At 36.7% G+C, this 17,801-nt stretch overlaps 1 protein-coding gene across 7 annotated transcripts in view; it reads right to left on the reverse strand.

Moving 5' to 3' along the window:
* Hace1 (HECT domain and ankyrin repeat containing E3 ubiquitin protein ligase 1) overlaps positions 1-17,801 on the reverse strand; it is a 90,081-nt gene that overhangs the window by 20,936 nt on the left and 51,344 nt on the right. For 3 of the 7 annotated variants that reach the window (XM_063253939.1, XM_063253936.1, XM_063253941.1), the window contains 9 exons: positions 17,332-17,578; positions 11,104-11,438; positions 10,589-10,657; positions 10,281-10,368; positions 4,438-4,549; positions 4,252-4,349; positions 3,998-4,085; positions 1,691-1,840; positions 995-1,191 (listed from right to left, as the gene is read on the reverse strand). In XM_063253939.1, the coding sequence (XP_063110009.1) occupies positions 995-1,191; positions 1,691-1,840; positions 3,998-4,085; positions 4,252-4,349; positions 4,438-4,549; positions 10,281-10,368; positions 10,589-10,657; positions 11,104-11,438; positions 17,332-17,578 (1,384 nt within the window). Of the gene's footprint in view, positions 1-994; positions 1,192-1,690; positions 1,841-3,997; positions 4,086-4,251; positions 4,350-4,405; positions 4,550-10,280; positions 10,369-10,588; positions 10,658-11,103; positions 11,439-17,331; positions 17,579-17,801 lie in introns of all 7 variants that reach the window. The other 4 variants (XM_063253940.1, XM_063253938.1, XM_023563451.2 and 1 more) reach the window with 2 other exon arrangements.

A 17,801-nucleotide genomic window follows, 5' to 3' on the forward strand; every position in this document is an offset into this window, starting at 1 on the left:
ATTCCCATTATATGTGAAACCTATAAAACAACCTATTTTTACAGAATGCAATCTAAAAATAACTTTTACAATTTTCCTTTTTATAAATTGTTACTAACATGTTTTTTAATCCCAATTTTACAGAATACAAAATTGAGGCTCGGTGATCTGTTAAGAGGTTACCAAGCTTTGGATAGTGGTGTAGCTCAGTGGTAGAGTACTTCGCCAGCAGACATAAGGCCCTGGGCTTAATTCCCAGCACTGAAAGCACACACACACACACACACACACACACACACTTTACACACATGTACACGTGTGACCAAGTCTTTCAGTCCTTTAAAATAATCCCTACTTTACTAAACCTAAGTCTACAAGATATTTTATAACACTATTTCCTAATTAGTTGATTCTGAAGCTGCCTTGAAATCACAGATGACTAAAGAAAGGAAAAATAATGATAATTGAATTCCAAACCAACCAATGTTGTGAATCTAAAGGTCCTTCAGAATATACCAAAATAAACTGTATAAAGACACAGTAAGAAAATTTAAAATATATATAAGTACCAAGATTTTATAGTAACATACATAGAGGAGATAAAGTAAAAAAACAAAAAATCTGACTAATACAATAGAATCCAAAGGCATGAGCACCAAGTTTAAACACTGGCATTTCCTCTTTTCTCTATTAGCACACTATTATGGCACTTCAAAAATGACGCAAATATTATCTGACATAAATATTAAGCTTTATTTTGAATCAAAATTTTCAAATGCAGATGACTGACTTATAAATCAGTTAAATATCAAGACAGTTTTAGAAACCATCTCAACAGAGCCAGTACGATATTGAAATGGCCTTTTCTAATTTAAAATTTGACATTTGTCAATTTCCCTAATTAAATATTTTAATCTGTTGTGAAACTACCACAGTAAAAGTTTATCTAACAAGTGACAAAATAATTTGCCAACTATCAGGGAGCCAAACTAAAAACAATGGCTCGGGTACTCACTTTGTTACTTTGTGTCACAAGAATACTTCCGCCTCCAGGTTTCAAAGGAACCTCTTCCATGGCTCCAAACACATCAGTCTCGACAGAAAAGGTCAGCTCCAGACCCAGATCACTAATATCATTATCTAAAATCCACTGCAAATTTTTGGCATACTCTGGATCAATGGATGCAACATCCTGATAATTTACAGGAATACCTAAAAAAAATGCAAAAATACAGCAGTTACAGTCTAAATGTGCCTGCTTTTCCTTATCTGTTTAATGGTAAAATACTGCCCTCTACAGAAATTCTGGAAAACTGCAAAATATATTCCACTCCACAGCACGTTTTAAATGGACACTAAATTTGGAAGTTCGTTAAATTGAGCCTGTTTCTTCCACAACTTTACAATGTAATCTTCCTTTGAAACAGCTGTTAAGGAAGCTACTATAAACTTCAAAAATTCCAATTATCTTAAATATATTCATATTAAGATGTATTATTTGTTTAAACATACACACTAAATGGAAAACAGAACTTTCAGACAAAAGATTTACAGTTATTTTCTTCCTTTTTGTTTCCCAACTAACTTACACACACAGTCTCCATTAAAAATTATTTCATACAAAATGCCACCACTTATCTGTTTAGTTTTCCCTTAAAAGCTGTAAGGAAGCCAATGAAAATAGATGTCACTGGAAATAAAAGAACCATACCGAGAATGTGCTTGTAGAATGATCGTGTGAAATAAATATTGACCAGCTGCCTATGGTTCAAAGCTAATCCCAAGATTTGTCCAGCAAACCGGAAATAGTTCAAGTGATCAGGATTTACATAGGAGTTGCTATTAGGCTGGAAAGTTGTTCCTATTAAATAAGTACAAAAAAGTTTATTCTCAAGAATCTACATTAAAAAGATGGATAATTTCAGTGTACATAAAATAGATTCTCATGCAATTTTAGCAAAGCTAAGGGCCTATTAAATACAAGCTTCCACAGTAACATTCTTTATGGAATACACAGCGAGGCAGCAGAACTGGGAAAGACAGAAGATAACCAACAACTCACGCATCCTCATTAGAGCAAGTTCAGTGTTTAGACAGAAAATTTTACGACACTTTTGACTAAAAATAGTTGGAAGAACACCAGAGAAACCCTGGAAAAATATGTGATAAATATCATTTACAAACACACACACCTACTTTCCTAAGCATGTCAACTGACTACCAGGCTATAACGTGAGGCAGACACTGTCTCATTCATCTATACACACCCACTGCAGTAGGTGTTCATTAGCTTTTGTTTCCTAAGGAATAGAACACTCTAAGAAGAACTAACAATTTCAAATGTACAACTGGTTTTAGGTAATGGACCTCATCACTGAACCTGATACCTACTAACAGTGATAAGAAAACCACCCCACCTAGGTCCACAAATCAACCAATTCTTCCACATGGCAAATAATTAGATGGTAAAAATTACGACAGAGCTTAAAGTAAAAATGGCAAAGGTTACTGACAGTTAATGATTACTGTTAAAATCTAAAGCCATGAAGTATAACTCTACTTCTAAGAAGTATCCAGAATAGGCAGTATTTTTATATGATCAGTAATGTGAGGGTCGAGGAAGGCTGAACGAGAGCTAGTCACTACTTAACAGTTTCTTCTTGAGCCGATGAGAAAGTTCTCAAATTAGTGGTGATGGCTGCACAGTATATTCCACGTACTGCACTTAATGCCACCAAATTAAACACTTCCAAAGTTACAATACTTTACCAAAATCTAGTGTAATAGAAAAACAACGCTAACACCTCAGATTCAACTTCTTCCTATCTTTTCTGTGATGATCAGCAACTCTGATTACAAATTTACTCATTTATTAAAAAAATATATAATGTGCTTATGCTATATACTGACGCTACAGGAAAAAATAACTGATAAATCTAATGAAATAGTTTCAAGGGAAAATGAAAAGATACGGTATTCACTTCTTATAAAAGAATGTAAAAGCAAAACATTGAGGAAAAGGGGCTGGGAAGCTACCTCAGTGGTCCAGTACTTGCTAGGCAAGCATGAGCCACAGGCTCAAGTCCCAGTATCATTTTTTTAAAAAAGCTACTGAGGAAGCATCTCTAAGGAAAGAAAACACTTTCGGGAAAAGCAGGCAACTGTGCAAACATCTGCAAACAAATATCACCATCATTTCAAATATAAGTATTAGTTTAGAAATTTCTCAAATAAACCTCACAAAGATGAGGCAGCTACTATCTGCATATCATCTACTATACCAACACTGTAAGTCACAAGTACCATTGTCCACAAAAAGAACTGTCCAGCTATATTATGTGTTTAGTAGCTTTTTAGTTGCCAGGTGATGAGCTCTTAAAAGGATTAAAAATAAAGTTAGTATGAATGAATAAATTATGAGTTAAGATTTACTATCATAATTTCTAAATGTTAATTTTCTTTCTTTTTTTTTTTTCATTGGTACTGGGGATCAAACTCACAACCATATGCTTGCAAGGCACACGCTTATGCCCTGAGCTAAATCCCCAGCCCCCAAAATGTTAATTTTCAAAATTAGTAAATTTTAAGAAACTCAAATGGGGTTGCCAAATTTTTTTACGTCTATTTACTAGCCACACTCTTTTATAAAAAGAAAATATTTATTCAACAACAATAACAACAACAACAAAAGAAGACTAAAGGACAATGCTTAAAGTGAATAAATTTAAAAGGACTGATGAGAACTCCGTCATGGCCGGTATCAGACCAGAAGACAAGCATTTGAAAACCAGCTGCTTACAGGAAAGAATGTTACACTGAGTTAAATTCTAGTAATAATTCTACCACCTCCGTCAGGTGTGTCAACGTAGACAAACCCTCTGAATGTCAGTTTCCACTTCTGTGACATGGGAATATCCCACCTGGCTCACACAGCTACTGTGGGAACCAAAGATAACGTGTACTGAAGTAGTCTGAAAACCATGACAAGCCACAGAGGAGTTCTAATCACTCAACTTACCATCAGCTGACTGGGTAAACAGTGCATAATCAGGATTAATTATCTCATTTGACAGAATATCAAACCACTCACGCACAACACCTTGACCCTAAATTCAAGAAAATAAAATTTATCATCAACACAAATGTACTGGAGAGTTTTTCTAAACAGTAATAAAATTAAAATCATACTAAATTTCTTCTCTAATCAAATATTAAACATCAAATGTTTCTGTTTATACACCGTGATTTCTACGTCACTTATTTTGGACCCACCATGCCTTCTTCTCCGTGAAACCGTACAGCAATCCCTTGCTTTAGCTTTGCACAATTTGCTTTTGACACAACTTCACAGCTACTCCTAAAAATAGAATCTAAATATGTAGTATTGGTTAATTTTACATATTAAACTTTACAGTAATTTTCACACCTTACACACGTATAGCTTCTTTGTGAACGCACCTCTGTGAACCAGCAGAATGTCACTTTCACTCACTGGCCTGTGCACCATGTCTGAATCTGGCTGTCCGGAATGCAGATGTTCATAGAACCATTCGCAACGATCTTTGAATGGCTATCCCCAAAAAACAACAGTAAAATACGTTAGCAGTGTCTCAGTTCCCTAATTACCGAGATTTATTAGCATGCTTAGTACTAGTAAATTTCTACAAATAATCATTCTTAGACTTCATTTACAGTAAGTATTTAATAATGCTGTAACATTTCAACAACTGCTCACAAAACTACTCAGAGCATACCTGAAATACTTTACCTAAATAGTGCATTTTTTAATTCCTACATTTTTAACAATAAGAATTGATGTCACATCTAAGAAGTTAATACGAATGTAACTGAACATATTTACTTTCAATTTATTTTAAATCCAAAAAAGCTTACAAGAATGAATTGTCACACCTAGAAAAACGATGGCCCATGTTTCATTTAACTTTTCATGAAAGTAATCCTTTACAACTAGCTTTAATCTTTTTATTTTTTATAATATAAGGCAGCAATAGAAAAAAAAAATGTTATCCTTCAGTCTTCCATTCTTCTACCCTAAAAGCTAAGGACTGAGATCTCTTGAAGAGCAAAGAAAGTTTAAGCTTTTTTTCATTTGTGAGGTAAAGCAAGCTGCAAGTTATCTGCAATTCCTGTAATTACTCCGAAAGTGTAACTGAGTACCTTGTATGTGCCAATACTATTAATAACAGAAGAGTATAATTCTCAATTTGTATAAAATCAAGTTCTTAACAGTGAAATACAAACTACAGATACACCATGAATTTAGAAACTGCAGATTCAGCAGCACAAAGGTTTCTTGGTTTGAACTAGGACTAAACAGTTCTGTAGGCCTTGCACGCAGGGAGAAAAAAGGCAGAGCAGGTTAAGGGAGACACACAGAAAGGCCCAGAAGGATAAGCCAACTCCTCGAAGATGTAGCAGCTATCGGTGCCTGTTAACAGCCTACCAAGCAAAGATCCTTGAAGCTCACAACCCAGGCTCAATGTGGTACGACCCCAACCTATCCTACTCCTCACTTAAACGAAAGGCCTGCGACAGTCACTGTAGTCTTAGACACCTTCCCATCTGCTAGCCCCCACTTCTGCTACAATGTTGATCCCCCCTTCACTCCCTTCACAATATTCCATGCTTTCCAAGATTTTAAGTCACTTAAAATCTACCTCCTTTTTAAAATACCCATTTACTGCAAGCTCTTCATCCCTTAAACTCCCAGAGACATACTGTAATTACTGATTATTAGCTTATAAAAAGAAATGATTTCTATTTCAAAACAACTACCATAAGTGAGGTGCTATTTATATTTCCTCTTCACACTCTTGAAGAGATAAACATCACACCATCCAACACCACTAAGAATTCTCCTTTCAGGCAATTTCTAAGACAGCAATAAATTTGTTCATTTTAGTGAAATTAACTATTAGTGTTTTTTAAAAAGGCTTACTTTTTAAATCTTAATAAAAATACTAATTTAGATAACTAATGACACATTACTTTTAAAATATCTGATTTTTCAGTAAGAAAAGGACTTAGATAATCCTTTTTTTAAAGTTGAATGTGTAACTTTATCTGCACGTGCAAGTCTTCCACATTTTAACAAAACACTGCCACTGATGTTATTATATGCATTAGTCTGCATATAAACATTTATTTTTAGTAAACAGGTTGGAATATAATGAACTCAAAATTTTAATGCTGTTATTGCTAACATTTTGGTAGCACAGTAAGTAAAACATTGCACTGAAGCACTGCACTTAGTCGTGAGCTCTGAGTAAGATAAACATTACACAAAATCCTAATTTTACCACTAGGTCTGGGATCTTAAGAAAATTACTAATCTTTTCAAAACTTCCTAGATTTTTCACCTGTAAAACAGAAAATATCTACTTCAAGGATTGTGAGAATTAAATGAAATAATGCAAGTATAACATAATACTCATAATTATAATCATAAATTAGCTCACACTCAGGCAGCACCTATCGGCCAGGTTCTACTTTAAGCCCTTTACATGCACTACACATCCAAGTTTCACAAGAGAAGCAAGTAACAGGACTGTAATCCCAATCTGACAGAAGAGAAATATGTAGCTCCAAGGAGTCAAGTAACTTGAGAGAATACTCAACGTCAACAACATTCAGTAACACTCATTTAATTCTATTCTAATACCATTCATAACAATATTAAAGTTACTGTCAATCACTATTTAAAATGACAGTAGATCCTTGCCACTGTAGATCTCAACCTGTCTTTATTCCATAAAATGTGAACTGAGAAAAATGAATGGCAATTTTTGAACTAATTCACGTGGAACACTAAAAGGTACAACCTGCTACCTTCAAAAGCTAGTAAGATATCTGTAAATATCAATAAATGGATTCACGCACACACACATACACACAAGCACATGCACACATAAAAACACCTGCACAGCCAAAGGGTGCATTTTTGTATATAAACTTTCTGAGTACCTGAGTTTCCATATATAATTCACAAAACAGGACTGATTATAGTGGCTCCTCTTTAATAGCATTTGTACAGCAATACAAAATGTCTCTCCCTTTAACTACTGGCCACCTGAAAACCACCAACAGAAGAAGAAGTCAATCCTTTGGTAGTGGAAGTTGCTCTTTAACTTTTTTTGGATGGAACAGTCACTAAGTTACAAAAAAATTCCAAGTACAGTAGAGTAAAAGCACCTTTACTTTCCTTGATGTGAGAGCAGGTTGCCAATACCCTGCCACGTCCTCCGTACACTTCGATGAACGTTCCCTACAAAGCACTTCTACTGCGTAACCAGATAACAACTATTAACATTAGGACACTGATGCATCCAATGCTTAGACCGAATTTCAACTTGTAATTGTTTTCCAGTGATCTTTCACAGTACAATGCTTCATGAACTGCCTTTAACTGCCCCGTCTCTGCTTCCTGAACTCCAGTGCAGCTCTTCACCCTTCTCTTCATCTGCACAATCTTAATGCTCCTGAGCACACAGGCCAGCTAACTGTCTGCACACTCTCAGTGGAGTTGGCTTTGCTTCCTCACGCTCACCTCGGAGCGTGAGCTCTAGAAAACATCACAGAAGGAAGGCCAGGCTCGTCTCTTCCAGCTGGCACACGAGTGTGTCTACTGTGCCACACTTCTCCACAGCGCAGCACCTCCTTCTCTGTGTAGTTGGAAAGTATTCTGTGAGGACATATTTTGAGACTATAAAAATCCCACACCTCACAAAACTTTCCGTATTTATTCACTAATTTTTCAGAAAAGACGTACGGGTTTTCTGTTCATTTGCTTGTTTTCTGAGACAGGCTCCCTCGCTGTGTAGTTCAGGCTGTCTTGAACTCACTATACAGTCCAGGCTGACCTCACACCCCCAGAGACCCTCCTGCCACAGCCTGCCACAGCCTGGGATGACAGGAGTGGCCCCCACACTGGGCGCTCTTATTTATCTATTATGTTGCTATCATTACTTTGATGTTACACTGTTCTCAATCTGACCAGTGGAAATGCACTTGAGCTGACTTCTGAGTCACAGTGACATAATTCCACCATATTTTGAATGGTTCTTTACTTTCCTGAACGACCAAATGTTTCAGGCTCATCTTGGGCCTTTTCATAACCCAGCTCTGCAATTTGCCATTTTTCTCTAATAAGCCCTCATTCATCCACAATGACACATGAAGACCAAGAACTGATGCCAGGTTTGTTTAACCTGTCATTAAAGAGTGCAAGCTCTAAGTTCACACACGTATCTCCAATTCAAACTCAGCAGCACAGACTCTGTGCTAGTTCTGCCCTTTTATAACTACTTGCTCCAAAAATAAGGAATCAGTTACTCTTCTCATCAGTCTCCAGCCTCGCTCCTCTCTCCTGAGCACAGCCATCTCCTTTGCAGGGAAGCCTCTCCACTGCAGGTAACTCCAACAGCGACCACTCCCCTCCGCATGGGCCGCTTCCAACTTACACGGCCCATGTTAAGCCTGCTTCTACCCAGACACCTCCTCACCATCTCCGAGCTCCAAACCCCACAACAGCCCGACTATCCATGTGGGGAGTCTCTTCACCCTGGTGCATCAACAAAACTCCCTTTCTGGGTGAATACGGGGAGATGTATAATACAAATATTTTCCGACTAAATTGTTTGGGAAATAAAAAGTGAAAAGAACAGGTTATGGAAAAAGAGTAAATAAACTACCTCTGTTTGAAAAACTAAAAGCTGTTTTCACCTATTTTTTCATTTGCCCTAGAAAAGAAGCAGGTACTACAGTATAGGTTAACAAAATGAACCCAGGAAGCTAAAATGTAGCTCAGAAGCAGAATGCTTGGCTATTATGCATAAGGCCCTAAATTCAATCCCAGCACTAGGAGAACAAACAGAAAAGAAGAAAGTGAACTTAAAACGGTTAAAGGTATGGCTCAGACACAGCAAATAAATAAGGAAGGCCTGGGGTGTGGCTCAACAGAAGAGCACCTGACCAACATGTACAAGATCGTGAGTCTGGTTCCCAGCACCAAAAAAGAAAAACTTATGAACCAAACAGAATATTAATTCCTGGTTCTCCTACTTAATGACTAAATGAGTTAGTTACATAACCCCTTCAGCTTCAATAAAAGAAGCTGACTGTTCTAAAAATCATTCATTTAAAGCAAATATATGGTACTAAGTCTAAAATTAGCATTCAAACAATATAAGCTATCATCTTCTCCTTTACACTACTTTATTAAAGATATCAAAAGATCTCCATTTACATGTGCATATTATAAAAGATTTTTTAACTTTTAAAAGTCTGTGTAACTAGAGACATTAAAAACTACTTATGTTATTTATCATTTTATGACTGCTTAATCAAACCACAGCTTCCAATCTGTATTATCTTCTAAAACACTGGCAGGATGGCGTAACTGTCCTGAAGCAGTTGTCACTGCCTCCGACAGCCTGGCAAACCAAGGCAGACACTCCCGTCTGCCAGCCTGCACTTCTGGCAGGACGCTCGTCCTTCCCTTTACTTCTTCTGCAACGTTCCACGTTTTCCAAGCTTTTGAAAGCCACCTAAAAATCTATTTCATTTTTGAAATTTCCCTTTACTTCAAGCTCTTTATTACTTGAATTCCTAAAGAAACAAGTAATTATTTGCTTTCTAGCTTAAAGGAAAATATTTCTATCTCCAAAAAACGACATTTATTGAGCGTATGTGTCAGTTACTCTCTAAACACTTCACTGTCACAACAATCCTATGAAGCTGCTGTGATCATTCCTATTTTATACACAAGGACTCAAGGCTCAAGGATCTTTTTAAAATGTGCCCAAAATCACGTAGCTAATAAGCAGCAACACAAGCCTTTCCCCAGCACACTTCACTGGACTTGAGCTCCATGCAATGAATAGGTACAACCTGGCAGAGTCAAGCAACTTCAGAAAATCCCTATTTTAAATCACTATTTCCACCAAAAGGTTCCCCAAATCCCGTTATATACTGGTCTTATGCTTTACAAATTTCCCAAATATATTTTGGAATAAAATCATTTTCTCAAAGACCATTTACCTGGCATGTCATCAACTCCTTTCAGACAACAGAGCAATGCATTGCTGTCTTTTCCGCACAGGTCTCCGCACACAGTAGGCACTCAACACACATTTCTTGAAGGGAAACTTTACTGCTTAGAGTAACATGTCATTCTATCCCTCTTACTTACAAAAGTTTCAAGTATAATAATCAGTAAACGTTCCACTTTTAAAAATTAATTTCATTAAACACACTAAAATCAAGAGGAAGAAAGTCTCTACCTGTGCTTTTATGATATGCATAAATCTTGACATCAACTCAGGACATTCAAGGAGAAAGTGAAAGTGGTCAAATATGATTTTGGGATTTCTAAAAGAAAAACAGACTTTGTGTAAGTGGGCAGGACAGATGAGTACCAGTGAGCAAAACGCAGATGCAGATACAGAGACACAGATGTAAAGACAAAACGCGTTAATCCTCTCTACTTCCCTTCCAATGGTTACTGAGCAGTTTTTAATTGTAACAGATGACACTGTATGTAAAGCAGGAAAGGTAGCTACGGCAGTCTCTGACTCCCAGAAAACCTTACCTGTTAACAAAGCATTTTAAAACTTCATCGTGTTTGCAGACAAATTCAATGAAACGAGGTGAGGTCATTCTGTAAAGAGTAAACACTGTCAGAACACACAGACACAAAGTGGGGACACGATTCAGCAAGTGTGATCACATGTACTGAACTTCAGGCCTTCTAGACCTTTTGAAAGAACTTGGGTTTAGATCTTCTTTATAATTTAGAAAACTGGGGCGCATCTTGTCAATTTGTGAAACAAAATAAAATATACAACTTCTCCTTAATAGATTATGTAAACACGTGACACGAGATGCTATACAAGGTGGCATTCACCATTTACACAGAAACAAATTACATCGCACCTGTTAAAAATGTAAACATTTTGTACCAGATCTAGAGTCAGACAATGAGTACGGTAAAATAAGATTGGAACAGAGCCTAAAATCAATAAACAGTATTTGTTGCTACTGAAATTACAAAAATACGGCTTTTCTTCATCTATCAGGAAAAGAAGCGAGCCGCAGCCTTCCTACCCTGGAGGCATCTGACAGGAGCAGCACATGTAAAAGGCCTGGATGACAGCGCTGAGCCGGTTGGCCGTCATGGAGATAACATCCTGACAGTCTGCGCCAGCCTCCTGCTTCCCCGCGAGAGCGTCCGGTCCAGATTCCCCTGTGCCCGTCGAGAGACGCTCACAGCTCCCAGCTCCTGGAGGCTCAAAGGCTGGGATGGAAGTGGCGTCCTGATCTTGGCCTTGTTGTTTCAGTAAAATAGAAGTGATATCCGTGGAGTCCTCCTTGTTTTTCATCAATTCTGTAGCTATTAAAACGAGCCATTCATCTAATGAGTGCCAAAGCAACTCCAGAGGCTAAGAAGAAAAAAATACGCTTTTTAATCACTATTAAACTACGAGATAAAAACACACAAAAATCAACTCCATATACCTAAATAGTATACAAGAAAAAATGTGCTCCAGACACTTCTATCTTCCCAAGTTAATGACAATAAAGATTGAAGGTAAGTAGAAACACAGACAAATGTCACATACGTGGAAAATTTCATCATAGCTAATATTTAAGTTGGTTTTTTTGTTTTGTTTTTGTCTTTTTCCTTTTTTATCGGTACTGGGGATCGAACTCACGACCGCTTGCTTGCAAGGCAGGTGCTTATGCCGCTGACCTAAATCCCCAGCCCCCCTAACATTTAATTTGTATGTACAAGGTATACCGGAAAAATACGGTGAACGTTTATGTATTCCTTAGCATAAAAAGGAAAGCTAAAATCTAACAAAACTTAAGCAGTCTTATTTCAATTTTCAAATACCTACTTTTAAAAATCATTTTTTAAATTGAAAAGAGATGTTTTATCTAGTTAAAATTTTTTGACATAATGAAGTAAATGTTGGGAATTATAATATGTACTCCTAGAATTTTGATGATTTATGAGAAAAATAAAATATAGCATATGTATACACGCGTAACATAGGGCCACACACACGTGCCACAATCCAAAATTAACAATAATATTTAAAGCAATGCATATAATTACCAAACTTCTATAAATACTGACTAGCAGATTTTTTGTGGTGGAGACTGAACCCAGGGTCACTTACACGAGCTAAGCACACACTCTACCACTCAACTACACCCCCAGCCTCCAGCAAATTCTTAATTCTGAGTAAAGATTAACAACTAAAAAAAAAAAGTATTGCTTCTTACTCCTATTTTAAACACTCTTACTGAGAATAATGAAATTTCTCAGGGGCTGGGGATTTAGCTCAGCGGCATAAGCACCTGCCTTGCAAGCAGGCGGTCATGAGTTCGATCCCCAGTACCAGAAAAAAGAAAAAAAGAAAAAAAGAAATTTCTCCTGTGATTTAGTTAATGTTAATGAGCAAATCACGCCATCACAACTGCAGCAACACAGGCCAATCTACTGCTTCTATTGAGAAACATTAACTGAACGTGCCACAGATAAGGAAAAACTCTGTATGTCAGCAAACTACTTAGCTTTACATCAGAAGATAAACTTCCAAAATGGAAAGAACAGGTAATAACATTAAACTATTTGAAACAGAAAGAAAGAGGAATAACTGGCCTCTAAATGACAAATGGTAAAACCCAGAAAATCAACACATCATATAGAAATGAAGTCTAGGCCAAGGCAGGCTGCAGGGATCACGCAGATGAGCAATGAGCTTAAACCTGGTACAATCCTATTTTCAAACACTGACGAGGCAAAACTTAAAGGTGAATCCTGAATAATCCAAAAATAATATCAAAGAAAAAATGAAACTATATGATAATGACAGTGACAGAAACACTAAAAAGCTAGAGTTTTTAATATAGGAATATTGCAAAGAATTAGAAGAAAATGAAGGGAGAGAAAAGTAAACTATTTTGGGTTTTACTTTCTCTTTCAATGTCTGTGACTGTCTAGACGTCTGTCTCTGTGTTCCTCTCTTTTACCATTTACCATATCTATGATGCCTTCAATATTTATAAATAATAAAACAGGACATCTGACACCACACCTATCAATTATTACTGAAAAAAATAAGCCCATCACCATGGTAACAGTCTCCTTGGCACAATAAAATATTACTTCACCTCATAGTACTCAGTGATCTTCACAAGAATTATTATTTCTGTACAATGCAACAAGGACATGACAATCATACAGGACTTATAAACATTTTAAATTATATTTCAAAGCTACAATATATCATCCCAAAGTTACTGGACAATGTTTAACACGCCAAGATGTGCCGAAGTGAGGTGGACTCTGACAGGCAGGCAGGACCTACACTGACTAACCGTCTGTCTAGTGCACTGAAGCCCTCTCAGGCTCTTCGCAACTTGACAGTGTCAAATATCACAATGCAAGTGACAGCATCACAAGCTAAATTTCTCCGTCTTCCTTGGCTTCCAAATTCCAATCCCATGAAATCATTAATAGTTGCCAACTTGCTTTGCACAGAAAGAAAGCGCATCATACATTGTCTGCCCGTGCTCACTCTGCTGAGATAATGAACCCTTCAAACATTCCGAAGTTTGTGAAAACTCAAAATCCCTTTTAACACCGGAAGAACGACTGTGTTACGATGAACTTAAAGGGCTTCTAAAATCAGTAAAGTACGATGCTGAACAACTTTACTCACTGAATAAGTACAGCCTTAAACTCACTCATTCTTAATGAAAAGCCCACTGGTTAATCCTCACAGTAAAATGAACAGTTAACACTGTTCACGAAGTGACCGAAGTGAAAAGTAGGAACAGCAGCTTCCTTAGGGAAAAGTCTGGTGAAAGTTAAATGGTGTTTCCAGCCTCACGCTGCAGCAACGCGGCGAACAGGAAAGACTTTTGTAATCTCAATTACCCAAAACGAACCGGAAGTCGTACACGCACTGACGGCAGTGCAGTCCCTACTTTTATCCTCAAGATCATCCTTTCTATAGCTGAATAACATTCACTGTATAAAAACACCACACCTTCTTCATCCTCTCTGCGGCTGATGGGCATCTTGGTTGTTTCCAAGATTTAGCTATTACAAATTGTGCTGCTATACACATGGGTGCACATACATCACCGTGACATCATCTCTTCAGTTTTTCTGGGAAAACACCCAGGAGAGGAATAGCTGGATTGAAAGGAACTTCCCATCTTAATTTTCCGAGGAATCTCCACACTGATGTCCACAGTGGCCGCACCAGTCTGCGCTCTCACCGACACTGGAGCAGTGTTCCTTTCTCCCCACAGCCTCGCCAGCATTTGTTATCGATTGATTTCTTGATGGCAGCCATTCTTTCCAGAATGAGATGACTCTCAGTGCTGTTTTAATTTGCATTTCTCGAATGATTAGTGATGGTGAACACTTCTTCATGAATTTATTTGCCATTTGTATATCTTCATCTGAGAACTGTATGTTCATCTCAGACACCACCTTTGGAGAGAGTCTTTGGATTTGGGGGGCTTGATGTTCTTCAGTTCTTTGTATGTTCTGGATGTAAGTCCTTTTTCTGAGGGGTTGCTGGCTATAATTCTTTCCCATTCTGTGGGTTTTCATTTCACTTTGTTGGTGATTTCTTTTGAAGTGCAAAAACTTTTTAATAAGATGAGATCCCAGTTGTTGATTCTCTGAAGTACTTCCTGTGTTTTGTGTTTTGTTCATGAATTCTTTGCCTACCCCTAAGTCTGCAAGATCTCTATCTACCTTGTCTTCCAACAGATTTCATGCTTCTGTTTTAATATTTAGATCTTTGATCCATTTTGACTTTACTGCATGGGATAGACATGGGTCTACTTTCAGTCTTTGGCATGTGGAAAGCCAGTTTTTCCAACACTATTTATTGAAGAGGCTATCCTTCTTCCAGTGAACATGTTCAGCCCCTTTGTCAAATATAAAATAGCTGAGTGTCTTTGTATTTGTCTTTGCATCTTCTAATCTGTTCCACTGATCCTCAGGTCTATTTCTTTGCCAGTACCAAGTAGCTTTGTAGTATAATTTCAGCTAAGGAATTGAGATGCCTCCTACCTTGCCTTTGTTGCCCAGAACTGCCTTTGCTATTCTAGGTTTCTTCTGTTTCCAAATGAATTTTAGGAGTGTTTTCTCTAGACCCGCAAAGTCTGTTAATAATGTTTTAACTGGGATTGCACTAAATCTGTATAACAGTTTTGGCAGTATGGCCATTTTCACAATGCTGGTTCTTTCTAACCAAGAACAAGCAATATCCTTCCATTTGCTAATATCCTTTTCAATCTCCTTTTTTAGCGTAGCATGATTTTCAGCATATAGGTCTTTTACATTCTTGGCTAGGTTACAGGAATTAATGTTTTTGAAAATTAGCTGCATTTTGGATTACAAACATTTTACAAAAAGAAGTTCAGGGGCCAGGGATTTACCTCAGAGGCCTAAGCCTGCCTGGCAAGCGCAAGGTCCGAGCTCTATCTCTGGCACCAATTAATAAATAAATAAATTTTTAAAAAGTAAGTTCATAATTAAAAAGAACAGCAGTGAGTGGCAAGAGCACTTGTCAATGATGCTGAAAACACCTCAAAAATGAAGACTCTGATAACAGAAATGGGAAGAATTTCATATATACCATATATGTACAAATTTTGGATTTCATTTTTAAAAAGAAATGTAACAATAGCCTTTTCTACCCTGTTATGTCTATTCTGACTGCCTGACTAGAAAACTAACATTTAAATCAAGCATTAAATGCTCTTTAAAAGACTAATTAGGACAGCATTTCTCATAACATTATCAAGTAGGTGTAAGATTTAAATTCTAGTAACAACGAAAAAGACAATGTTAAATATAATCTAAGTCCAAGCTGGGTAACTGTGACTATGCCCAGCCCTGACCTTATTTTCTGTTTATCATCACAGATGAGTAAAAAGGAGGGTGAAAAGTAAAATCACAAGGAGGCTCATCCTAGCAAGAGTGAGCACTAAAAACAATTCTGTGAGTCCTAAGTGAGCAGTGCGACTCCTAGGAGCACATTAACAATTCAGACTGAAACATGACAAGGCCAGAAAACTGCAAATTCCAACTAGTATTGGAGGAAGTGGTGCGTGAAAAGTCAGTTTAAATCAAAAGAAGACGCATGATTTCCTTCTTCCAGAAGGTGGCACGAGAGAGGAAAAACATACACACACAGACCTAGTATTTAACTAAAAACTTGCTTTCCTACTCCGAGTTTTTCATAGAAAACAAACAAACAGATACACAAACACTTTTGCATACCTCTCTAAAAGACAATCGTTACTTAATAATCAAACTACCAGTCAAAATGATTACAAACCACTTAAAAGTATTTGTCAAAATTGTCTAAGTATCGTGCTCAGGCCCTGGGCTTGCTCCCCAGCACCACAAACAAACAAACAATAGCTAAGAAAAGAATGGCTTAAAACAGATTATTAAAGTAGCAACAAAATTTACAGATAGTAACACTCGCAATCCTAATCAGATTTTAAGTAAACAGCATATGAAAACACTGACACTATTTTCTGGATGGATAATCTTGTATTTATACTCAAACTTCTCAAGCAAAATTAACTTAAAAAACTAACGTGAAAGAGATTGGGATATAACTCGATGTAGATACCTGACTAGCAGGTGAAAGACCCCTCCCTGGGTTTGATCCCCAGCACCAAAGAGTAAAAAGATAAAAATCAAAACAAAACCAAAAAGTACATAAGAAAATTACTAAATTACACATTTTAATAAAATCTGAGTTTTTAAAAACTAAAAGGCCATGAAAAATTTATTTATTCACTTTTTCACTTCATAAAACTATACCATGCATAGCAACACTGCCCTGGATTTTATCTGAGTCCTTCTTTAAGGATTCCATCCATATGAGCTTCCATAAAAGAGGTCACAGAAATAATCTAAAATATCTTAAGAAATATCTCAATGACTCTTCCTTAAGTGATCCCAAGAATTAACTATTACCACGCCAAGTGAATGAAATAATCTTACTTACACAAACACACATGCAAAAAAAATTTACTAAAAACTTAGTACCTTCTTTCCCTCCCAGAAATTTTTAAATGGTAGCTATCATATTAAAAATACATAATTCAATAAAATTATACAATAAATAGCTCTACTCTTAAAATACCAAAGAATAAAAACTTGCTGTGTAAGAAAAATGTAGAGAGCTCACCAATTAAACCTTCCAGATTTTTAGACAGAGTTGAAAGAAGAAAAATGGACCTAACTTAAAATATGATACAGATACGAACCAAATTTACCTCCTGTTCCTGAGGTTTCTGATTAATGAATGCATGCTTTGTCAAATTCATCTCTTTTACGTCTATCTTCCTAACAATATCATATACTTTTCTGACCTTGAACACCTGGCTTCTTGGAGTTTTATTTCCATTGTAGCCCATATCAATGCCATTACTGGGGGAGGAAGGACCAATGCGAAACACGTGACAAAATATCCTTATAATCCTTAAAAGGCTCTTCATCTGTGCATCGTAATTGCTGGACAGGCTGAAAATGCAAATTAAAATATAAATAGATTAAATAGAATAAAACAAATTATATCATCAAATACTCATTTTTAAATATTTTAATTCCACTGTTTCACTATAACTGGAATAAAATCCCTTTCCTATCATGATATGAGATAGAACTGATTAACAGAAAGATACAAAGTATACATAACTTGAATTGTATACAGATGGATTAATATTAAGTGCCTAGATTATAACCA

Source organism: Cavia porcellus, unplaced genomic scaffold, assembly GCF_034190915.1.
Source record: "Cavia porcellus strain 051 isolate PalLab524CR breed Dunkin Hartley unplaced genomic scaffold, mCavPor4.1 scaffold_7, whole genome shotgun sequence".
In the NCBI taxonomy this organism is placed as follows: Eukaryota; Metazoa; Chordata; class Mammalia; order Rodentia; family Caviidae; genus Cavia; species Cavia porcellus.